This window comes from Bufo gargarizans, unplaced genomic scaffold (genome assembly GCF_014858855.1).
Source record: "Bufo gargarizans isolate SCDJY-AF-19 unplaced genomic scaffold, ASM1485885v1 original_scaffold_976_pilon, whole genome shotgun sequence".
Lineage (NCBI taxonomy): Eukaryota > Metazoa > Chordata > Amphibia > Anura > Bufonidae > Bufo > Bufo gargarizans.
The window spans coordinates 132752-158770 of NW_025334779.1; the positions used below are offsets into that span (position 1 = coordinate 132752).

A 26019-nucleotide genomic window follows, 5' to 3' on the forward strand; every position below is an offset into this window, starting at 1 on the left:
TGGTTCTTGAAGATCCAGTGGGTCTGATGTCTGTATAATACAGTACAGTACCCTATATAGGGTACTGTACTGTATTTTACTTACACTGAACAGATCTATGCCTTTAGCATAGATCTGTTCAGCACCATAGAGAGCAGAACGCCTGAGAAGGCATCCTGTTGCCATGGGAACCTTCCCCGTCTGCCACAACTGAGCAGACGGGGAAGGATGGGAGCTCCCTCCCTCTGTCCCCCCTTCCATCTGGGGGCTGCAAAGGCACAGCAGCCCCCCGATGGCAGAGGGAGGGAGCTCCCTGACTTAACCCTTTCCGTACGGATCGCGGTATGGAAAGGGTGAAACGGCTGACATCGCAGCGATGTCAGCCTTTTATACCAGAGTGTCAGCAATGTGCTGACACTCTGGTACCACTGACCACCAATGAATATTCAGCGGAAGGCAGGCGGGGGATCAGAAACTACAGAAAGCGCTGCAAACCGCAGATCTGAACTGACCTGCGGTTTGCAGCGATCGCCGATACGGGGGGGGGGGGGTCACAGGACCCCCCTCGGCATTGACCCTGGGTGCCTGGCTGTGTGTAACAGCCGGCACTCAGCGCTGTCACCATGTCTGCAGACATGGTAACAGTTTAATGCCAGGACGAGTATACTCGTCCAAGGTCCTGAAGGTGTTAAATAAAAAGGTAATGTGTCGGCTTTAACATTAAGCCATCTAATCTTCAACCTGCTTAACTGCTCACAGTAACAGTAATTTTGACCAGGGCTGCCCAAACTTTTGCATACCACTGTATACAACATGAAAAGTTATATTTAATTCAAATAATTTTTATTGATTTTATATAAATTTTAAAGTAAACATTACCATACAATATGAAACCTCTCCCCCCAACCCTCCCGCAATCCCACCCTCCCCAACCCAATCTTGCAGCCATTATAACGAACAGTATAAATCAGAATTCAAGGGTCCATCTTTATGTCTTCTTATCGTTCACGAATCATCCATGAAAGCGGAAGTATGTCCTCCACCGGGCCCCCCAGACACAATCATCAAGTTAGACATTACCTTCTCGTGCACTCATTGCAGCCATCCATAGCAGTATTATACAGTATAGTAACATTTTTAAAGCTCCCAAATTTCGAAATCTTACTTTCCCATTATACTCGGAACACTAGACTAAGATATCGTAATGGTTTATCCACATAGATGAAAAGTTATATTTAAATGGATAGCAGTAAATAATATTACATTAAATGGTTATTTATTATGGCTGTAATATAGTTCAAGAGGTTATCTGGGATTGAAAAAACATGGCTGCCTTCTTCCAAAAACACACAAAAGGGGATATAGGGGGTTGTGCTTTGATATAGATAACTTATCCACTGGTCATCAATATTAGATTGGTGGGGCTCAGACATCCGGGACCCCCGCCGATTAACTGTTTAAAGACGCAGAGGCATACATGCGATCACAGCATCCTCTTCAACGTTAACCTGCTCGCCGTCTAGATCGTAGTGGTGGCAAATTTGAGGTGATATGGTTCTCGTGGTTAAGCTATAACAACATTATCTAAAAGTATAGGGGATAGAAAAAGCTAATAATATTGTTTGCTAGAGTAATCAGTGTCTGTTGGTAACTATAGGTGACGTCTTCATGCTTGAGGGGTGAAAGGTGAATATGAGGGCTGTTCTGGATGGAGTGTGACATGGGGATCGCATGAGACATGTGGAAGAGGACATGTTGATGGTGCATGGTAGAGTAAAGAACAACGGAAAGTGGTCGCTGGACTTTCATTGGTTGCAGGATTGAGAAAGGGGGGGGTGGGGGGGTGGGAGGGTGGGTGAAAGGGGTTGTTATTGTGATACTATATTGTTTTCTTTTTGAAAAACCTCAATAAAAAATATCCGATTTAAAAAAGATCGTAGCGGTGGCAGAGTGTAATTACACTGTGATCAGGACGCCGAGCAGTTAACAGTGGAGAGGACGCAGTGCTCTTGCAAATGCCCCGGCCACTTCAAACAGTTAATCGTGTGTTGGACCCTCGCCGATTCAATATGGATGACCAGTAAGTTCATTAATATCTAAGCATTGCACAATCCCTTTAAAAAGGTACAGAGTAAATGTTTTGGCCTTTGTATAAAAAAAAGTCATTCTATACACTACTCAACAGTTTTCGCTACTCCTTTTCGGCATCTAATGCCATCTGCTGCAGCAGTCTCCAGTGATCTTTGTGTGAATCATGAAAACACTGGCAAAAATGTGTCCACACCCAAGCAGTGCTGGGGTGACAGGCCACCAAACCCCTTCCTGCTCAGTGATTACATCACAGCGCTGTCAGACAACACAGATAGCACGTCATGGAGAGGGTGATGCCTGTTGTATAAAGCTGGCACCCAGCTCTTACTGCCCTTCAGATGCCGCAACATGTAAGTGGTTGACCTAGGGAGAGAGCTCATTCTGTCCCCTGATCCGCACCCTGGGAACACAATTGCGGGTTGCCGAGTAGTTGGCATGGCAGACAGGAGCCTTCTAAAGGGCCCCCGGCCTGCTGAGTCTTGGGGGGAGTAAGGCTACTTTCACACTTGCGTTCGGGGCTCCGCTTGTGGCTGTGCGGAGGCAAACGGATCCGTCCAGACTTACAATGTAAGTCAATGGGGACGGATCCGTTTGAAGTTGACACAGTATGGCTCAATTTTCAAACGGATCCGTCCCCCATTGACTTTCAATGTAAAGTCAAAACGGATCCGTTTTTTTTGTTCATGGTAATGCAAACGGATCCGTTCTGAACGGAGCCACCGTCTGCATTAATATGAGCGGATCCGTTCAGAACGGATCCGATCGAACGCTAGTGTGAAAGTAGCCTAAAAAAAAATAAAAATGAAAATGAAAAGGCGAACATGCAGTGTTCTACAAAAATGAATAAATATATGGAAACTCTCCTCTGAAACATGAAAATGTTATACACAAACAGAATAATACCAAGTTCTTCCCATCTGCTAGAGAAAGTATCGCTGGTGGTTTCATCCTTTCTGATTTCTGGGTAAAGACATTCCATCTGGAAATGTAATCAGCAGAAAGTTCTTTCTCATCTAAAAGGAGAGCATAAAAGTAAGTCCACGAATTATATCCTCATCATGAGGAGTGAGCAAGCACTCATTCAACTACTGGCTTGATAAATTAAAGGGGCATTCTATCCAAAAATAGTCATTGCCTATCTACTGATTAAATGATGTCAGATCGGTGTGGGTCCGACTTTTTGGGACCCCCGCTGACCACTAGAATGGTAGACAATATACTCCCCCTATGCAATGCCAAGGAGTAGTTGGAAAGGCACTGCTGTAGACGTTAAATAGAGCGGCGGAATATATTCTCAACCATCACTTCACTCAAACCTTTCCTTGCCGCAGTGGTGCCCTAGATCTAGTGATCGGTGGAGGTCTCATTTCCTCCATTTCCATAACCTCAAATATTAAGAAAACGCTATGGACCACAACAGGTAGGAGATTTATATCTAAATTAGAATTGTATCTCAACAGTTAACCCTTTAGTGTTCACCAATACACCTTTTTACAGCGGTAACTAATGGGTCTTAGAATGGGTCGCTGGAAAAAGGCAATAGCTCAGCCTAAGTGCTGAACAGTTCTCCTGTGCAGCAGAGAGCTGGGGCTTGGCTCTGGCATGAGCGCGCGCAACTGCTCTAAAGTACTGGACCAGCAGGAGCGCTGATCCAGGCCTTTTAACCCCTTACATGCCATGGGCAATGGCGTCTACCACATGTAAGCAATTACAGAGGTCTCCCATTGGCGCCCCACAAATGAGATCGCAGCGGCCGATGCCACTGCAGGCAGGCCAGCGTCCAGTATAGGCCTCAGGCCTACCGCCAATGTTTCCCAGCAGGCTGCGCCTCTCTGGCACCGCCTGCTGGTGTCAGTATAGCACGGACATTAAAATACATTGCACTAGGGCTGCAGCCTACAACGATTATTTGAATAATCGATTAGTTGTCGATATTTTAAATCGATTAATTGGCAAAAAACACCAAAATGACAAAAAAAAAGGGGTTTATATGATTTTTCTTGAAAAATTATGTACAAAGACCATATTAAAACAATTTTAGGAGTTACATAATTATAAAAATTACATTATAAAAAAATACAATAGGAAAAGGGGGACTAATTTTTATTGAGGGAGGGGCTTATTTACATTTTAATAAAACTAGTCTGTATACCCTAGTATGTACACTCCTACAATACACATGGGGGTATGTGCAGACTGGGAAGAGCATTGCATCATATTGTCTTTGTGTATAGCAATGTGCAAAGGCCTGGGACACTAACAGTGGCAGCATGAGCCCTGAGCAGGTCACATTATACAGCGGGCAACTGGCCTACCGACGGCAGGTGGGCTTAGCGTGGTACGGGCGAGGTCCTCCAGGGCAGGCTGAGGCTCCATAAACGTACGCACGACGTAGCGCGCCAGGTGGCAGAGGAGAACGCACGCGCGGCGTCAGTGAGTCAGCACTCCCTGAAATTAAGCATTACACAGTGCCCTTTCAAACCAATGGGATATCTGTGTAACGCAGTACACAGTCATGTGATGACTGTGACGTCACCAAAGGTCCTTGTTGCTACATAAAGCTAAGATGAAGACAGAAGGCGATGCCGGCTACGCGAACAAGTAGACTAAGGGGAGTTAAATTTTTTTCAAAAATTTTTTTAACCCCTCCAGCGCTATTTTACTATGCATTCTGTATTCAGAATGCTATTATTTTGCCTTATAACCATGTTATAAGGGAAAATAATAATGATCGGGTACCGATCGTCTCCTAGCAACCGTGCGTGAAAATCGCACCGCATCCGCACTTGCTTGCGATTTTCACGCAACCCCTGCATTTCTATTGGGCCTGCGTTAAGTGAAAAACGCAGAATATAGAGCATGCTGTGATTTTCACGCAACGCACAAGTGAGGCGTGAAAATCACTGCTCATGTGAACAGCCCCATAGAAATGAATGGGTCGGTATTCAGTGCGGGTGCAATGCGTTCAACTCACGCATCGCATCCGCGCGGAATACTCGCCCGTGTGAAAGGGGCCTAAGAGATGCTTTTTGTAATAGCTCTCAATTCTGGTCAAGAGACTTACCTAAACGGTATTTAAAAATGGGGTTTCTAAACTTGACAATGCCTTTTACCAATTTTAACAACTGAGCCATTGTGAGCTGCTTTCAAAGACATTTTAAGAGGACATGTTTGAATATAAAAACCATCTACAGAAGATTCAGTATGTGCCTTATCAATGACTGAAGATTTGCACATCTGGTGACCCTTAAAGGGATTTTCCCACTAAGGATATTTAACACCTACAGTATGAATATTTAAAGGGAACCTGTCACCTAAAAAATGCATCTACAACCGCCAGCAGTACCTCGCAGTAGCCCGCAGCCTATTAATCATATGTTTTATGCTGTTGTCCGATGCTGCGCAAGTTAAAAAAACTCAGTTTTATTCTCCATCAGCGCTATAGTGCCGGCCAGCCTGAAGTCAAGGGGGCAGCGGCCCAACTAACCATCCCCTTTTGCCTGAGAGTGAGAGCATGCAGTGCGGCTGCGATTCCCCCAAGTCTTGCGCATGCGCAGTGCGCTCTGTAGTAATGAGCTATCCCATCTCCTGCTGCTGCTGTTAGCCGGGTTTTAGCGGCGCAATGCGCTTGCCAGAAGTGTATTTTCCCATTGAAATGCATTAATGCCAGATCCGGCCAAGAGTGTTCCGGCAAAACGGATCTGTTTTTGCAGTAAGCGCATTCGCAGACCGCAAAAAATGTGAAAAAAATAAATGCTGGATCCGGTTTTCCGGATGATACCGGACAGACGGATCCGGCATTTCAATGCATTTGTCATACAGCTGGCTCTGACACTCTCTCTCCGACGTGATTGGATCGCGGCACAGCCAGGGAGAAGCCCTGGCGTCTCCTCCTCCCTATTAGCATACTGAGCACAAAAACTTCAGGAGGGCACAGCGGGGCGTAGGGGTGATGTTTCTTAAAAAAATAAAAAATGGTGCGGCAGCTAGTACAGGTATTTAGCTCCTACAAGTGAAACAGATGAAAGGTCCTCTTTAATTCTAAATCACTGAAGTGTAAATCAAGCTTACCACATTTCTCATCATCTACATTCTTCTTGCTTTTCGATTCAATGTCAAAAAGTCGCCAATCTTGACCATCTTTTGAGCCTTCCAAATAAAGCATGTCACCCAAGGATCCTACAAGGTCCAGTACAGACATAAATCCCATCTCTCGAAACGGCAGGTCCTTTCCTGTGTATTGCTAAGGACAGACAGAAGTCATAACCTAGGCAGCTCTCCAAGAATATCAGCCCCGTACATTATGCCAGCAATTATACCAATGGAATTATGATTTCACTGCAGAAACAAAAGGTCAAGGTCAACAATTTTCAGGAAACTTTACCCTCCCAACAGTCCTTTTGAAAAGGTATTGAACGGTGAAAGCATACAGTCCTATCGTTTACAGTGGCCTCGTCGTCTGCCTATATTACAGCTGGGATGATGAAACATCTGTCCGGAAACTGGAATTCCAATTTCAAAAAACGTTTTCGTCTATAAACCTAGGCCAGTGGTCGGCATAGTGCGGCTCGCGAGCCACAAGCGGCTCTTTAGAACCTTCAATGCAGCTCTTTGGTGCGGGCTGGCGGGTGGGCGGCCGCGCAGCCATATCAGCGCCGCTCAAGCTGCTTGCAAAATGTCCGTCATGCGCCTCCTGCTCCAGTCTGTCTGCTCCTTCCACTTTATAAATAAAGCAGGCAGGCGGGCAGGAGGCGCATGACAGAGGGTGAGATGTCACGTTGCGCACAGCAGCAGGAGGCGCGTGCAGCGGCGCCCTAGTTCGGCTGCCCACTGCCGGCTATGTGAGGAGTGGTGGAGTGGTGAAGAGGCCGCCGCTCAGGAGACTTGGAGCGAAATGTCCTGCAGCAGAAAGGTAGGAGCTGCCCCCGGTGTGTGCACAGCGCCGGGCACTGCACCGGCCCCGCCGCAAGTGTCCCTGCCTCCTCCCTTCCCCCCACTAATACATTACATTACTTACTAGAAGGCACTTATGGGGGATATCTGTGGATGACGCACTTATGGGGGATATCTGTGGATGACGCACTTATGGGGGATATCTGTGGATGACGCACTTATGGGGGATATCTGTGGATGACGCACTTATGGGGGATATCTGTGGATGACGCACTTATGGGGGATATCTGTGGATGACGCACTTATGGGGGATATCTGTGGATGACGCACTTATGGGGGATATCTGTGGATGACGCACTTATGGGGGATATCTGTGGATGACGCACTTATGGGGGATATCTGTGGATGACGCACTTATGGGGGATATCTGTGGATGACGCACTTATGGGGGATATCTGTGGATGACGCACTTATGGGGGATATCTGTGGATGACGCACTTATGGGGGATATCTGTGGATGACGCACTTATGGGGGATATCTGTGGATGACGCACTTATGGGGGATATCTGTGGATGACGCACTTATGGGGGATATTTGTGGATGACGCACTTATGGGGGATCCACATCTGCAGACAAGTTTAATAAAAGTAAAAAATGATAAAGATAAAATGAAATAATAATCAAGATCTAAATAAAAGAAGGTACATATAAAAGTATGTAAAAACACACTCTGGGCTCATACTCACGAATGTAAGGGCGCCGTGCCTGTGCTGCAGACTGCAAATAGCGGTCCGCAATGCACGGACACAGACCATGGGGCAGCTGCATGAGGATCGCGAACCCATTCACTTGAATGGGGTTCGCGATCAGCATCCGACTGCCCGCACCGCAAAAAAGTAGCGCATGCTGAAGTGAATGGGTCCTTGATGCGGGCTGCACACGGCCAGTGCCCGAATATTGCAGACCCGCCGTATGCGGCCTGCAATATGGCAACGGCGGGCACACGGTCGTGTGCATGAGCCCTAATAGTCCTCACTGGTACTGTTGATGCAATATTTTAGGTTTTAAAAATGTGGCTCTCGAAATAAATTTTAATTGTGGTTTTGGCGATATTTGGCTCAGTTGACAAAAAAGTTTGCCCACCACTGGCCTAGGCCAAAATGACCATTGTTTCTGATAATTGCCATAGTGTATCCTAAACGCTGTACATATAAAAAAAATAAATAAATCTCACCTTAAAAGCAGTTAGCAGATGTGAAACCTGGAGTCCCTCAGCGTGCTTACAAACAACCTGTTAAATACACAACGTTGTGCTTTCACAAACATGTAAAATTGTGTGAAATGAACACAAAATAAATACACAAAATCTTCAACTGAGACAACGGCACGCCACAATCTCAATCATGGCGGTAATGATGAGAGTGAGGCCCCTGTCTACACTATTTAGATGCCGCAGTTACTATTGACCGCAGCATCTAAGGAGGTTAGAGCAGGGGCTCGGGTGTCATGCGAGAGCCAGGCTCCTGCTCTCTGCTGCATGGGTCGCTTAGACTAGGCTGCCGTAAAACCCCAGCTGCCTAGCCTGACTAGTCACTAACGGGGTTAATATACATGTATAAATGCACACTGTGTACAGCGGCTTCCCGGTTTATAATAAAAATACACTTATTTTTCTAAAGTTGAGAATTCTGTCTGAAAATGATGACGACAGTGTACAGTCCATGCAGTGACCTTAGCAGTACTGCCTCGGGCAATTCACTGCCTCTGTTCATGCTCAGACATTTCCGTTAGGTGCAAGACAGTGGATACAGCTCCTGAAGCAAAGAGGGAAGAAACTGATCGTTTTAATTCACTTTACGTCTGCTAATAAAATGTATTTGCTTAAAAAAAGGCCTATGGGGATCTCCACTTTGACAGTAGACTTACATGTTTTATATCATGCCGAAGATCACTGGAGATCACAGAGCCAACGCTTGTGTGCGATAAACTGAGTTTGAAATCCTTGTCAAACTGAAAGGGAAGAGTTTGAGTTAATACAGTAACACCTAAATACAAATAGCTAACTAGTAAATGCTCTTTTATGTAACCAATGTCTGGGCGGACGAGCGGTCACAAGAACACTCGCTCCTGATCAGTGCACAGCGTAAAATGAAGTGAAGGGCTGAACAACGAGCAGACGCTTGTGTCGGCTGTGGACAGAAATAGTACGGTCCCTTACCAAATTGCCTTAATATACTGACAGTAGATGGGTTAAGGCTACCTTCACACAACAGGGGAAAAAATGGCCATGAAAAACATTTTCTACCATTTTTGGTCATCTGGCGGCTTTTAATGGCTATTTTGCTTCAAAAACTGATGAATTTCATTTATTTTGTTTAATAAAATCCCAACCTCTGTAGTATACATAACATCCCCCATAGTGGTCCCCAGCAGTAATAATGTCCCCCATAGTGGTCCCCAGCAGTAATAATGTCCCCCATAGTGGTCCCCAGCAGTAATAATGTCCCCCATAGTGGTCCCCAGCAGTAATAATGTCCCCCATAGTGGTTCCCAGCAGTAATAATGTCCCCCATAGTGGTCCCCAGCAGTAATAATGTCCCCCATAGTGGTCCCCAGCAGTAATAATGTCCCCCATAGTGGTCCCCAGCAGTAATAATGTCCCCCATAGTGGTCCCCAGCAGTAATAATGTCCCCCATAGTGGTCCCCAGCAGTAATAATGTCCCCCATAGTGGTCCCCAGCAGTAATAATGTCCCCCATAGTGGTCCCCAGCAGTAATAATGTCCTCCATAGTGGTCCCCAGCAGTAATAATGTCCTCCATAGTGGTCCCCAGCAGTAATAATGTCCTCCATAGTGGTCCCCAGCAGTAATAATGTCCTCCATAGTGGTCCCCAGCAGTAATAATGCCCCCCATAGTGGACCCCAGCAGTAATAATGCCCCCTATAGTGGATCCCAGCAGTAATAATGCCCCCTATAGTGGACCCCAGCAGTAATAATGTCCCTCATAGTGGACCCCAGCAGTAATAATGTCCCCCATAGTGGACCCCATCAGTAATAATGCCTCCCATAGTGGTCCCCAGCAGTAATAATGCCCCCCATAGTGGTCCCCAGCAGTAATAATGTCCCCCATAGTGGTCCCCAGCAGTAATAATGTCCCCCATAGTGATCCCGAGCAGTAGTAATTAGGGATGAGTGTATCGACTTCGGATGAAACATCCAAAATCGATTCGGATAATACTTTAAATACTGTACGGAGCGAGCGCTCTGTACAGTATTAGAATGTATTGGCTCAGATGAGCAGAAGTTATTACTTTGAGAAGTCTTGGGAGACTTTGCATAATAACTTCATTAATTAATTACTACTGTAAAAAAACAATTCCCGAACACGAACCAAACAGCCAAGTAAATAGCCCCATGGACTTCAATTTGTTCTAAAATGGCTGTGTGATGGCCGAAATGGCCATTACAAAAACAGCCGTTGCACTGCCATTTTTCAATGGCATGTGAACATAGCCTTAATCTGAAATCAAAGTACCTGGGCTCCATTGGGATTGCAGCGCTGATAGCGGTCTAATTCCTTGCAGCCTTTGAACTCCAGACATCTTCTCCAGCTGGACAAGGCAGCAGCTTCCCACCTATAGCACTTCTAACCTTCTAGGATGCTGTGCCTCTAGCATAACTAGATAAGGCGAGGTTAGCTACCTCGTACCTGTCCGCCCTTGTTATACTGTAAGTGGTATGGCTCTATGTGCACTTTTTGTGTATTTTCCTCTAGATCCTAATTGAACACTTAAGCTCCATGCACACGACCGTATACGTTTTGCGGTCCGAAAAAAAAAAAAAAAGGATAGCATCCGTAGTTACAATGCCTAAAACTGACAAGAATAGGACATGTTCTATTTTTTTTGCGGGGCTACAGGACGGACATACTGATGCGGATAGCACAAGGCACATTTTTTTGCGGACCCATTGAAATAAATAGGTCCGCATCCTATCTGCAAAAAAAACAAAACAGAACGGACACGGAAACAAACAACGTTCATGTGCATGTAGCCTTAATCTGATGTGCAGCTCAGTAAGATGTGCCCGTTGTTCAGAAGTATACACCACATTGGGCACACCTGTTTGGTATTATCTGTGATAAAAGCTATAAGCCGCTGTAGATTTGTGCTATAATTTACAGTTAGTTAAAGGTGTCAATTTTGGTAAAATAGTTGGGCCACAGAAGGCTCACCCCCATTAAACCAGGTCTAATTTTCTATCCATTTTTAAAAGTGACGAGAAAACTTGAAAATGGCAAAAATTGCAAATTCTTGTGCAAAACCTTGCAACTTTTGTACACCAAAAAACTGGGATAACACCATTGATAAACTCCCTAACAGATTTAAACCCTCAGAGAAGCTACAATCTAGCAGGGAACCCGACCGCAAGAGTTCAATTCTTCTGTGACAGCGGAATAAATGTAGCACTACATGGTGCCTACTAAAATCTATGGGCTGTCCAGGTGCTGGATGAACATGGCGGGTCCTCCAGTGTTGGGTACTTTCACACTAGCGTTTTTCTTTTCCGGCGCTGAGTTCCATCCTAGGGGCTCAAATCCGGAAAAGAACTGATCAGTTTTATCCTAATGCATTCTGACTGGAGAGTAATCCGTTCAGGATGCATCAGGATGTCTTCATTTCAGTCTTTTTGACTGATCAGGCTTTTCAGAAAACCGTAGCATGCAGTATTTTTACCTCCGGCCAAAAATCCTGAACACTTTGACTGAACGCCGGATCAGGCCTTTTTCCCCATTGACTTGCATTAACGCCGGATCCGGCGCTGTGTGTTCAGTCAAACCGGATCCGGCTTTTGCATGTTAAACCAGGACAATGCATTTTTACATTGTGATCAAAATCCTGATCAGGATTCAAATGTAATCCGTTTTCACACGTTTTTCCAGATCTGGCGGGCAGTTCCGGTGTCGGAATTGAACGCCGGATTTAAACAACGCTAGTGTGAAAGTAGCCTTAGAGATGGTCTTTGTAGCCACTTACCTCTCTGGCTTAGGGTACTTTCACACTTGCGTTGTTTGATTCCGGCAGGCAGTTCCGTTGCCTGAACTGTATGCAAACGGATGTCATTTTTTCTGACTGATCAGGCATTTTTCAGACTGATCAGGATCCTGATCAGTCTGAAAAATGCCTGATCAGTTAGACAAATGCATTGCAATACCGTATCCGTTTTTCCGGTGTCATCAGGCAAAACGGATCAGTTTTTTCTTCTTCTCATATTTAAAAGGTCTGCGCATGCGCAGACCGGAAGGACGGATCCGGCATTCCGGTATTTTGAATGCCGGATCCGGCACTAATACATTCCTATGGAAAACAATGCCGGCATTCAGGCAAGTCTTCAGTTTTTTTCGCCAGAGATAAAACCATAGCATGCTACGGTTTTCTCTTTTGCCTGATCAGTCAAAATGACTGAACTGAAGACATCCTAAAGCATCCTGAACGGATTGCTCTCCATTCAGAATGCATGGGGATATGCCTGTTCAGTTATTTTCCGGTATAGAGCCCCTGTGACGGAACACTATGCCGGAAAAGAAAAACACTAGTGTGAAAGTACCCTTATACATGGGGAGTCCCACACAAATAACTCAAAATGACTGGACAGGGCACTTGCAAAAATTGGCTTTGTAAACCAGACAACCAACTCAAGACACAATACACATACCTTCTTCTCTAGTGACTGTAGACTGCAGTCTGCGCTGGGTTCTGTTAGATCAGTCTTTATAGTACCTGTATCTAAGCCCGGACCAGTAGTAGCAGTTTTAACGTCAGGGATAGGTACAATAACTGGTTTGTAACCAGTGCACTGCGCTGGGATAGGTTCAATGGCTGGTTTGTAACCAGTGCACTGCACTGGAATAGGTTCAATGGCTATGGCTGGTTTGTAACCAGTGCACTGCACTGGTATAGGTTCAATGACTGGTTTGTAACCAGTGCCATGTGCTGACATCATTGGGACAGAGCTTGACGTCAAGCCATTCTCTAAATAAGACTTCTCTTTTGTTCCATCAGAACAAACCGTTTCAGAAAGCATTTTCCCTGCATTGGTGCTCCTAGCAGATGGGTGGCTGGCAAAGTATTGTGCACTTGCTTCCATAAAGAGCTTATCCAAGGCTGTAACACCAGCAGATTGAGGGACTGCAGGCGGCAACGGACTCTCTGCAACAAGTGATGTTTTTGGAGAGGTTTTTTCCTCTTTACCACAGATAGTCTCTTTGGAGACATTTCCTGAGTCTGAATATTGAAAACTTGAGCCTAGGACATAAAAAGAATAAGTAACATATAGATAAATCAGTAATAAATAATATTAGCAATAACAATGGTAATAATAAATACTCACATTTTAATGTATTGATTGTAACTGGAGTCTTAAGCATCAGTAACGATCCGGCTCTGGTCTGCTTCACCTGCACAAAGTCAGACACGGACTTAAGGACTTCTATTAAGGAATAGAAGCCGTATCGGGTATACTGAAAACTCCGACCAAATCGTTTGTAGAAGGCACCTTCCAACTGAGACACCAGTAATGGCGATATGGAGAGGAGATCCCGCAATTCACTTTTCACTGATGCAGGCAGCACAGGGCCTATTCTCCCCCGTCTTACCAAGTCCACATGACACACAGGTCTTGCTATGCGGCGTTTAGAGATCCCTTTCTTTTTGGAGGAGGTCTTCTGTTTAGACACCAGCTCTGCGATACTTTTTGTTTCTTCGTTAACCACAGCTTAAATATAAGGAAAAGAATGGTGAAGGGTAAAGTTACACAACGAAAGTATGCAAATATTAAAGGGGTTGTCCGAGAGTTTAATACTGATGACCTTTCCCTGGATAGGTCATCAGTATCTGATCAGTGGGGGGTCTGACTCCCGGGACGCCCGCCAATCAGCAGTTCGGGAAGGCATCGGTGCTCGCAGTAGCGCCGCGGCCTTCTCACAGTTTTCCATAATTTAGTAACAACACGTTACATTGAAGTGAATGAGGCCGAGCGAGATATCAAGCACAGCCGCTATACAACGTACGGTGCTGTGCTTGGTGAGCTGCGAGAAGGCCGCAGCGCTCACATGAGCACTGGTGCCTTCTCAAAAAGCTGATCGGCGGGGGTCCAGGGTGTGGGACCCCCACCAATCAGATACTGATGACCTGATAGGTCATCAGTATTAAAATCTCAGAAAACTCTTTTAAGAGGAAAAGTTTACTTTTGAAGAACTAAAAAAAAGGCACATTTTCTCCCAAACAAATGATTTAATCATATCTACTCTTTAAGAGGGACCTATCACAGGAAAAGGAGATTTTGGTGAAACTCACCTGTAAAATCTTTTTCTCGACTTTTCCATTGGGGGACACAGACCATGGGTATAGCTTAGAGGTATTAGTAGGAGGGACACTATGCAAATACAAAAGAGCTCCTCCTCCTCAGGCTATACCCCCTAACTCCACCAGGAGAAGCTCAGGCGTTGCAAAGCAGTAGGAGAAGGAGACAAGAAAAAAAGAAATAACGGAAGCCATCGGATCAAGCCTAAAAGGCCCAACCACAAATAAACTGAAAAACCCCTCCTGCAACAGGCAGAATGGGAGGGAGCTGTGTCCCCCAATGGAAAAGTCGAGAAAAAGATTTTACAGGTGAGTTTCACAAAAATCTCCTTTTCTCGTACTTTTTTCCATTGGGGGACACAGACCATGGGACGTCCTAAAGCAGTCCATGGGGTGGGAAAAACATCAGCACCGCCAGGAGGAACGTCCAACGGTCAAACAGGAACCACAGCCTGTAAAACCCTGCGGCAAAAGACAGCATCAGCCGAAGCCAGGGATGCAGCTGATAAAACTTCGTAAAGGACCGTAAGGACGACCAGGTGGCCGCCTTACGCAGCTGACTCGCAGAGGCACGATTGCGCCTTGCCCAGGAAGCCTCCACCACCCTAGTGGCGAGAGCGGCAAATCGAGCCGGGGAACCCTACCACGAGCGCGATAACAGCCGAGCGGATCCATCGTGCCACAGTGACCTTGGAGGCCGCCAGACCCCTACGAGGTCCCTCGGGAACCACAAGGAGGAATCAGAACTGCGAACGTAAGCGGTAGCCGTTAGATACACTTCCAAGGCCCGGACGTCAGCCAGGGAGTGTAGAGCGCGTTCCTCTGAGTTTGCCAGAGAAGGGTAAAAGGAGGGCAGGACAAGATCCTTGCTAAAGGTGGAAGAAGAGACCACCATTGGCAAAAAGGAGGGAACCGGACGGAACACAACCGTATCCTGGAGAAAAACCAGAAAGGGGCTCCTGGCGGGAAAGAGCGGCGAGCTCCAACACCCGTCTAATGGGAGATGTGGCCAAGGAAAACCACTCTCCAGGTGAGAAAGGTCAGGGAGACCTCTTCAGAGGTTCGAAGGGGACCGCCTGCAGAGCACGCAGGACCAAGTAGAAATCTCAAGGAGGCAAAAGGGGAACATACGGGAACCAAATGTGCCACCCTCTGAAGAAAAACCTTCACAGGACCCATAAGAGCAAGGGACCCTTGAAAAAGGAAGGCAGCGCCGAAACCTGACCATTCAGGGAACTCAGCGACAGTCCCACCTCAAGTCCAGACTGAAGAAAAGACAGCACCATCGGGATGGAAAAGTGAAGGGGAGGGAACCCCGAGTTCTCACAAAAAGTCATGAAGGCCTACTAGGTACGATAGTAATCTAACCACCGAATCCGAGAATCCCCTCATCTTCAGGATGACGGTTTCAACAGCCACGCCGTTAAACGAAGAGACCGTAGATTCCGGAGGAAGAGAGGACCCCGAGACAGTAGAACCTCCCTGTCGGGAAGAAGCCATGGAGACACCAGCGCGTCCACCCCATATGCCTTCGGACCTCGGGCGCGAGCCGGAGACCTGGGAGCTTGTTGTTGAACCTATGACGACATCAGATCCACATTGTTTCGACTTAGAAAGTCCGCAGCCCAGATGCCTATTCCCGGAAGGAATACCGCTGACCACACCGGAACGTGTGACTCCGCCCACAGCAGAATAATTATTATATATATAAATTTTTATTTATTTTTTTAACCTCCCGCATCACTGTCCGGCTGCGGTCCCACCTTGATGGCTGAAGTAAGTCACTCTCAGCTCAAGGATGTTGATAGGGAAACGATTCCGTTGTCGACCAAACCCCCAGGATCGAGTGGGACCGGAGAACGCCGCCCCAGCCAGAGGCAGGCATCAGTGTTCCAGGAAAAGAACGGGAGTAACGATCTTCCCGCCTTCAGGTTCATAGGGAGCCCACACCACAAAAAAAGCTTCCTGAACCTGTAGAAAATATAAAACAGAACGCGTCACCTGCAGATGTAAGCGTACAGACCATGAGAGGTCTCGTCCCAGAGGGAAAGATCTCCTGTCGCAGCGACAGAGTGTGAGAAAAAAAAAACTGGGCATATGGTACGGCCACCACAAAACCCAGGACCCGCAGGTACTCCTGAAAGGAGAGACACGGGGAGCGCAGAAGGTGCGACACCGCAATTTGGATCCAGAAGACCTAGTAGTCTGAAAGAAAAAAAAAATCTCTCGGTCAAGGCATCCAAAAATATCTCCAGAAGGAGAGCTTCAGGGACGGGAGGAGAAGGATCGTGGAAGTCGATCAACCATCCGAGCTGTTTCATTTGAACAGTGATCCGGACGCTGTTCCAGGTAAGGCCGCCAAGAAATGTCCTTGGTGCGAAGAAGAGCCATAAAAGGGGCTAGGATCATGGTAAAGACCCTAGGGGCAGACGCTAACCGGAAAGGGAGGGCGACAAAAACACAGAGTCGGCCACCCATAGCAAGCGCAGGAATCGTTGTGAGATTCTGCGATCGGGCCATGCGGACAGGCGTCCCGGAAGTCTACGGACGCGAGGAATTACCCTGGAGAAGAGAAACAATAACGGAGCGGAGGGATACCAATCTAAACCTCCTTATCCGGAGGAAAAAATTTTGAGCAGCTCCGGATCCAGGGTCGGACGCACCGACTCCTCCTTCCTTGGAACGATTAACAGGTCTGAAAAGAAAACCGAGCCCTGTTCCTCTGGAGAAACCGGGGTAATAACCCCCCTGGTCCAGAAGGGAAGAAACTGCCATCCAGAGATCCGAGGCACGGAACGGATCCCCCGGAACGCTGGATGTAAACTCTACCTTGTAACCCGACGTTACAGTTCTTAGAGCCCAGGCGTCCTGAACATGAGCCCTCCAAACCTGTGGAAGTAGCAGGGAGGCCGACTGCGCCCTTGGACACCATAACGGCTGGGGCTTGAAGGGAGGGGGGGTTCCTGCGGGAGTCCTGTAGCCCCCCCAGCGACGGGGCAGCGAAAGGACTGGTACTGGAACCGGAGGACCCGGTTCGAAAGGGACGTTAGGACGTAGGTGTGGAATGTTAGAGTTCTTGCCCCCAGATAGCGGTAGAGAAAAACTCGTCCAGCTGAGCCCTAAAAAACCTGGAACCCTCAAAGGGGAGGCTAGTAAGGGGACACTTTGAGAAGCGTCAGCGTCCCACACTATCAACCCGACCTCTCTGTGCAGAATGACGAGAGGGCTACAATGCGGGTAACGAGGGAATCAATGTCCATGGAAGCCTCGCAAAGGAATTTGGAAGACTGAGACACCTGGAGAACCAAATCTGGTGTGTCAGTAGACGCATCATGTTCCGCCAGGTTCAGGTGGTGGCGCTGCAACCACACCTGGGGAGAACACTGGCCTAACGTGCCCACCAGAGATAAATGGCTCTTGAGAGAGAATCTAGGCGCCCGTCCAGAACGTCCTGCAGAAAGGAGCCGGTAAGGACAGGGAAGGCAGTGATCCTGGACACTGGGGGATCCACCCTAGGGGAGAAGACCAGCCCTCCCCACTGCTCAGTCGTAAAAGGATGATCCTGTCCCAGGTTCTGGGTATGACCGCGGAAATCCCTCATGGATAGGAAAAAACGCGGCAACCTATGGCTTCTTGGACGGAAAACAAAAAAGGGGGGAACTCCCGCGTAGAGGAGAATCCCCTTGGAGATTACAGGTGTCACGGACAGCCGCTACTAAGTCCGCCAAACGTGGGGAGCTTAGGCGGAGGGACCCGCTCCATGACCTCGTCCGAGCCGGACAATCCCCCTTCAGACCTGTGCTCCTTAGGGGGGGGGAGAGTCGTCTGAACACATCTCTAGACGAGGGGGGGAAAACGGAGTCATCCAAGGATGGATGCTACCGCTCACGCTGCCTCTTATTAGTCAGGCGACCTCAGCGGGGAGACGGAGTGGTAGGGGCCACTGGATTGGCAACTGCCATACGGTCCAAAAAGGACATGGCTGCCTTGGCGACTCAGGACAAATCAGCGGCCGCGCAGGACCTCGCAGATGCCCAAGCGTGTACCGCCGGGACAGAAATAAACATTTTTCCCCCTTTTTTTTATTTTTTTTTTAAAAAGACTTAAAGTGGTTTGAACTCAGAAAGTCTGGACTGGGGCAACAGCCTTATCACTGAGCTACCAGCTTGCCTTAGGAGCTGGGTTAGGCAGGAAGGAGATCCTGTCCAGGGCCAGGGCAGGAGGCACAAAAACCAGTGGGACCCATTGGAGCCTGAGAAGGTGACTAGGCTTAGGCATGATAACAACTATGCAAGAAATCTACAGTTGTAGTTAGAGAAAAGAAACCTTAACAGTGTCTTCTGGGAATCGAACTAGAGATCGTTCACATCAGAAGCAAGGCATTTATACACACACACACATACACAGCTAGACAGCTGTCCAGAGAGAAGCAGATTGAATAGGGTTAAGATGCCATTACTCTGTGTTGCTGTTCAGCAGGGGAGCAGTCAGGAGCGTGGGAACCTTTGTAGCAGACGGAGGAAGATGCTGGAGCAAAGCCTCAGGCTCCGCCTCCCGGCTGCGTCAGGCTCCGCCCCCCGGCCGATAGAAGCGCGGGAAAAAAATTGCGCGCTCCACTCCTTGTGCTTTCTGAAAACATGTCCCCCAGTGCCGAACACAGCAAAGCGGGGGTTAACAAGGCACCACGCACGCCTGCAGTTGCAGCCCAATCCTCGTTCTGTCCGAGGTCTCTGACGGGGCGAGTGGTTGGTGGGTGCTGCTGCAAGTTATAGAAGCAGCGCCAGCAGGGAAAAGTCATGCCTCATGAATAAAAGATAAAAAACTCTGAGGTAGCCGAAAGTCCCAGCAGGGAGATTAGCCAGAATAGTGCCTCCATGCCCTAGAACCCCCGGACAGAGATAACCCCTTTTAGTTCACCCAGGCGGCCCATAGACATAAGACCGGGAGGGGGGAGAAGCAGAGAGCGATTGCAGTATACTTATCTGCTCCTGCAGTCTTCTCCCTCTGTTCAGGACCAGCAGGGCTCACCTCTTCAGACGTCTGACTCCAGGAGTGCAGTGCTCTGGATGGAGGGCAGCAGCAGGTGACCCAGGAGCTGGTGGGATGCCAGAGCTAACAGGTCGAGCCCGGATCCACTTATCTTCTTGGGGGGAAATGGAGGCAGCCAGGCAACGTCCCAAAGACGGCGGCGGGCACTCCACGGGGGACCAGGAAGGCGCCATGCCGACCTGAGTCCCCATCTAGAATAAAAATAACAAAAAGGAGTAGAATCAGAGAGTGTCAACCTCCTTCACCAGACACTAAGCAAAGACTGAGCTTCTCCTGGTGGAGTTAGGGGGTATAGCCCGAGGAGGAGGAGCTCTTTTGTATTTGCATAGTGTCCCTCCTACTAATACCTCTAAGCTATACCCATGGTCTGTGTCCCCCAATGGAAAAAAGTATGAGAAAAATCATTACGACACAAATGGTAAAGCTGTGCACTGAACCCAGCAGCCAGGACGCACATATGGATGCCTAGAGAGAAATGACATAAATAGGGACAGGCAGTGGACTGACAGCCCCTAAAAGCGGAGGTACCAGCAGCATAGCCGCAAGACAAGGGAGAACCTTGAGCAATGCTGAGCAGAAGGCCAACCTAATACTCAGAACACTAGTGAGCCTGGACCCAGCATGAAAAGAGAGGAAAAGTGCCAGAAAGAAGAAGATTGAGATTTCTGCAGTCCCATTGACTTTCAATCGGAAAATGCACCGTTTGGCAACCACATCCGTGTTTCCTGGCCGTGAAAAAAAATATGACCTGTCCTATTTTTTTCACGGCAAACGGTTCACGGACCCATTCAAGTCAATGGGTCCGTGAAAAATTACAGATGCACACAAGATTGTTATCCATGTCCGTTTTTTCCTATCATTTCAATGGCAAACTTGACTTAGATTTTTTTTTCATTTTTCATGTCCGTGGATCCTCCAAAAATCACGGAAGACTCACGGAAGAAAAAACGGGCACGGATCACGGTACAACGGAACCACGTTTTGCGGGACGTTAAAAAATACTGTTGTGTGCAGAAGGCCTTAGGAACATATTGAGGAAATGGAAGACCACAGGCTCAGTTCAAGTTAAGGCTCGAAGTGGCAGACCAAGAAAAATCTCGGATAGACAGAAGCGACGAATGGTGAGAACAGTCAGAGTCAACCCACAGACCAGCACCAAAGACCTACAACATCATCTTGCTGCAGATGGAGTCACTGTGCATCGTTCAACCATTCGGCGCACTTTACACAAGGAGATGCTGTATGCGAGAGAAATGCAGAGGAAGCCTTTTCTCCGCCCACAGCACAAAAAGTGCCGCTTGAGGTGGGCTAAAGCACATTTGGACAAGCCAGCTTCATTTTGGAATAAGGTGCTGTGGACTGATGAAACTAAAATTTAGTTATTTGGCCATAACAAGGGGCATTATGCATGGAGGAAAAAGAACACAGCATTCCAAGAAAAACACCTGCTACCTACAGTAAAATATGGTGGTGGTTCCATCATGCTGTGGGGCTGTGTGGCCAGTGCAGGGACTGGGAATCTTGGCAAAGTTGAGGGACGCATGGATTCCACTCAGTATCAGCAGATTCTGGAGACCAATGTCCAGGAATCAGTGACAAAGCGGAAGCTGCGCCGAGGCTGGATCTTTCAACAAGACAACGACCCTAAACACTGCTCAAAATCCACTAAGGCATTTATGCAGAGGAACAAGTACAACGTTCTGGAATGGCCATCTCAGTCCCCACACCTGAAAGTGGTGTGATCTAAAGAGTCCATGCTCGGAAGCCATCAAACCTGAATGAACTAAAGATGTTTTGTAAAGAGGAATGGTCCAAAATACCTTCAACCAGAATCCAGAATCTCATTGGAACCTACAGGAAGCGTTTAGAGGCTGTAATTTCTGCAAAAGGAGGATCTACTAAATATTGATTCAATTTCTTTTTTGTGGTGCCCAAATGTATGCACCTGCCTAATTTTGTTTAAACAATTATAGCACACTTTCTGTAAATCCAATAAACTTCATTTCACTTCTCAAATATCACTGTGTGTGTCTCCTATATAATATACAGGTCCTTCTAAAACAATTAGCATATTGTGATAAAGTTCATTATTTTCTGTAATGTACTGATAAACATTAGACTGTCATATATTTTAGATTCATTACACACCAACTGAAGTAGTTCAAGCCTTTTATTGTTTTAATATTGATGATTTTGGCATACAGCTCATGAAAACCCAAAATTCCTATCTAAAAAAATTAGCATATCATGAAAAGGTTCTCTAAACGAGCTATTAACCTAATCATCTGAATCAACTAAATAAATCTAAACACCTGCAAAAGATTCCTGAGGCTTTTAAAAACTCCCAGCCTGGTTCATTACTCAAAACCGCAATCATGGGTAAGACTGCCGACCTGACTGCTGTCCAGAAGGCCATCATTGACACCCTCAAGCAAGAGGGTAAGACACAGAAAGAAATTTCTGAAAGAATAGGCTGTTCCCAGAGGGCTGTATCAAGGCACCTCAGTGGGAAGTCTGTGGGAAGGAAAAAGTGTGGCAGAAAACGCTGCACAACGAGAAGAGGTGACCGGACCCTGAGGAAGATTGTGGAGAAGGACCGATTCCAGACCTTGGGGGACCTGTGGAAGCAGTGGACTGAGTCTGGGGTAGAAACATCCAGAGCCACCGTGTACAGGCGTGTGCAGGAAATGGGCTACAGGTGCCGCATTCCCCAGGTCAAGCCACTTTTGAACCAGAAACAGCGGCAGAGGCGCCTGACCTGGGCTACAGAGAAGCAGCACTGGACTGTTGCTCAGTGGTCCAAAGTACTTTTTTCGGATGAAAGCAAATTTTGCATGTCATTCGGAAATCAAGGTGCCAGAGTCTGGAGGAAGACTTGGGAGAGGGAAATGCCAAAATGCCTGAAGTCCAGTGTCAAGTACCCACAGTCAGTGATGGTCCGGGGTGCCATGTCAGCTGCTGGTGTTGGTCCACTGTGTTTTATCAAGGGCAGGGTCAATGCAGCTAGCTATCAGGAGATTTTGGAGCACTTCATGCTTCCATCTGCTGAAAAGCTTTATGGAGATGAAGATTTCATTTTTCAGCACGACCTGGCACCTGCTCACAGTGCCAAAACCACTGGTAAATGGTTTACTGACCATGGTATTACTGTGCTCAATTGGCCTGCCAACTCTCCTGACCTGAACCCCATAGAGAATCTGTGGGATATTGGGAAGAGAAAGTTGAGAGACGCAAGACCCAACACTCTGGATGAGCTTAAGGCCGCTATCGAAGCATCCTGGGCCTCCATAACACCTCAGCAGTGCCACAGGCTGATTGCCTCCATGCCACGCCGCATTGAAGCAGTCATTTCTGCAAAAGGATTCCCGACCAAGTATTGAGTGCAGAACTGAACATAATTATTTGAAGGTTGACTTTTTTTGTATTAAAAACACTTTTCTTTTATTGGTCGGATGAAATATGCAAATTTTTTGAGATAGGAATTTTGGGTTTTCATGAGCTGTATGCCAAAATCATCAATATTAAAACAATAAAAGGCTTGAACTACTTCAGTTGTGTGTAATGAATCTAAAATATATGAAAGTCTGTATCAGTACATTACAGAAAATAATGAACTTTATCACAATATGCTAATTGTTTTTAGAAGGACCTGTATTTAACTGACATTTTTTATCGTAACAACCAACGATTTATACAGGAAAATCATGACGATTAAAGGGGTTGTCCGGGTTCAGAGCTGAACCCGGACATACCCTTATTTTCACCCCGGCAGCCCTCCTGAGCCTGGCATCGGAGCATCTCATGCTCCGATGCGCTCCCGTGCCCTGCGCTAGATCGCGCAGGGCACAGGCTCTTGTGTTTACAATAACACACTGCCGGGCGGTAACTTCCGCCCAGCAGTGTGTTCGGTGACGTCACCGGCTCTGAGGGGCGGGCTTTAGCTCTGCCCTAGCCGTTTTACTGGCTAGGGCAGAGCCAAATCCCGCCCATCAGTGCCGGTGACGTCACCGGGGTTCCTGTCAGCCCCATAGAGAGCCCCGGTGCGTCACCGGAACTCAGAAAAATGCCTTTGCCCTGCGCGGAGGCACGGACAGAAACACCACGGAAGCATAGTGCTTCCGTGCCTCCATTCCACACCACAGCGCTGGATTGCGGACTTATACAATTAAATGGGTTTATATCCATGATGCGGGGACCACACAGCCGGTGCACGCATATTGCGGACCCGCTGTTTATGGGCTTCAACACAGCCACGGCCGGGTGCATGAGGCCTTATAACTTATGTCTGTGGAGGCTACAATTCTGGCTTTGACTCAGAATCAGGCCTCATGCTCCGTAAACAGCGGGTCCGCAATATGCAGGCACCGGCCGTGTGGTCCCCACTTGAATGGGTCCGCAATCCGGCGCTGCGATGTGGAACAGAGGGACGGAACCCCACGTGGTGCTTCCGTGGTGTTTCTGTCCGTGCCTCCACACCTCAAAAAAATTGAACATATTCCATTTTTTTGCGGTGCGAAGGGATCACGGACCCATTCAAGTTAAATGGGTCTCGATCCGTCCCAGCCGCCGCACGGACATTGCCAGTGCATTGGGTACCAGAAATTGCGGTCCCTAATGCACGGAACAACTGCACAATGGCCGTGTGCATGAGGCCTCACTGATGGAAATCGCTGACCAAAACACTAAAGTGTGAATGAGGCTTAAGAAGAATGCACGGCCTCAATCTCCTTTCCACGGTGCACTCGCCGGCCAAGTGGGCGTTAGGTGATAAGAGTCAAGAACCTGAGTCGGGGGAAAAAGCCTCGGCAGAAAAAAAGAAAACAGATCTGCAAGCCTGCATGAGTATCTCCTTACACTACAAACGGATTCGCTCATTGACTGCAAGAGGCGTATAGCTTATATGAGGAGCTAAAACTTAGTATCATGTGTTTGAAGGGGTGCTCCAATCAAGAGAACAGGGACCCAGTGTTCCTGTTTGACGAGAGCGGCGGACATAGATGCGAACTGAAACTCCATTCAACTATACGTGACCACCAGAGATAGCCGAGTGCTCGTACTGGGTCACTTTGTGACACCACCTAAGAGGTGTATGTTAAAAGCCGGATATTCCCATCTTAATGATCACTGTTAAATCTGTTAATAATTTAACAGTGATAATTTTTCTAAATATATTTAATTAACTAATTCCCACCCCTTAGAAGAAAATAAACATATACTTACCTGACTGTTGTCTTTCGTCTCCCCTGGTTACGGCCACCGCTCTTCTCAGGAATCACGGTGGCCATGCGTGCGCAGACGACTTCTTCTCTTCTCCCGGCCGGCCGCGCGCTGTACTGAATGCGCACGCCAAGGCCCGCGCATGCGCTATGGTGATTTCTTCCTGGCCAGTATAGTATACTTGCCAGGAAGAAGTCACCAGGGCGCATGAGCGGCCTCAGCGTGCGCGTTCAGTACAGCGTGTGGCCCGGCCGGGAGAAGACATCAATCAAGATGGAGCCCGCCCCCTGCCGAGTGCCGAAACCAGGAAGTGGACAGCGCGCCGGGAGCAGGTAAGTATCGAATAGCATGTTGATAATACCCCTTTAAAGAGGTTGTCTCATCTGAACAACTATGGCATATTGATAGCATATGAACTTCAGGGGCCTATTTCACACGCCAAAAAAAATAAGTACCGTATTTTCAGCCCTATAAGACGCAGTGCGGCAGAAAGAACACTGGATCTCTCGAGTGGCAGCGGCATGTGGCGAGTTGTTTTATCTATTTTTTGTCTTATCTGAGGTCTGATTAACATTGGAGGTCTGATCTGAAGTTCCATTAACATTTCCTCCTCTAAAACCTGTGCGTGTCTTATAGGGCAAAAAATATGGGATATTAGAAATATTCATTTTATGACAATTACAAAATGTTTTAATAAAGTAGAAACAGATGTTTAAGTTCACTTTAACTCTGCGTACACTAAATGTTAGTGTTCAAAGCCAGAGTATAACAATACCTCCAAAAAGAGAATGTATCCAGGAAGAAAAGGCCTCAGGAATATTTACCTGACAACAGCACAGTGCCGTCAAAATTAGTGCTGATGTTCACCACATCTGGCATATCCAGAAGAAGCTCCATGGTTGACCTGTAGTCTAAGGACCTGACTGGAAGTGGTGAACCGATCATCATGCGGTAGTCATGCTCAAGTTCATGAATGCTGAGGCCAAGCTTGGCGGCAATCAGCAACGAGCGCACGTCCTTCTTTAAGGTTTGAAAGATCCGATCCTTGTTCATTTCTGCGTAATAAAAGGAAAACTCTAATTACAATTTCATCTTCCCTTAATTAAAGCTCCATGCATTTGGAATCCCCTTAAAAGGGTTTGTTGAGTCCACAGGGGGCCTTTCGGGCACCCTCGGGATACACACTTGGCCAACCTGTGGAGGGAACATACTTACCTGCTCCCTGTCTCTGGCTCCTTCACTCCCCCACCACCACTACACCTCTATGGTTTCGGTGTGTCAACATTTGATTTGACATGGTCCGCGGTGAAACATGGGGGACACATAACCACTGCAACTTTAAAAGGGCTGTCCTGATTTTTTACACTGATGGCCTATCCTCAGGCTAGGCCTCAAGTATCAGACTGGTGGGGTCCAATATCCCACAC

At 47.3% G+C, this 26019-nt stretch overlaps 1 protein-coding gene across 1 annotated transcript in view; it reads right to left on the minus strand.

Annotated features, from left to right (window-relative positions):
- Nucleotides 1-25645, minus strand: part of TDRD5 (tudor domain containing 5) — a 53382-nt gene extending 27737 nt beyond the window's left edge. The window contains exons 1-7 of the mRNA XM_044275217.1: nt 25417-25645; nt 13356-13739; nt 13035-13270; nt 8891-8974; nt 8199-8255; nt 6142-6313; nt 2974-3083 (exon numbers count right to left, since the gene is read on the minus strand). Coding sequence (XP_044131152.1) covers nt 2974-3083; nt 6142-6313; nt 8199-8255; nt 8891-8974; nt 13035-13270; nt 13356-13739; nt 25417-25645 — 1272 coding nt within the window. The remainder of the gene's footprint in view (nt 1-2973; nt 3084-6141; nt 6314-8198; nt 8256-8890; nt 8975-13034; nt 13271-13355; nt 13740-25416) is intronic.
- Between the last annotated feature and the right edge of the window lie 374 nt (nt 25646-26019).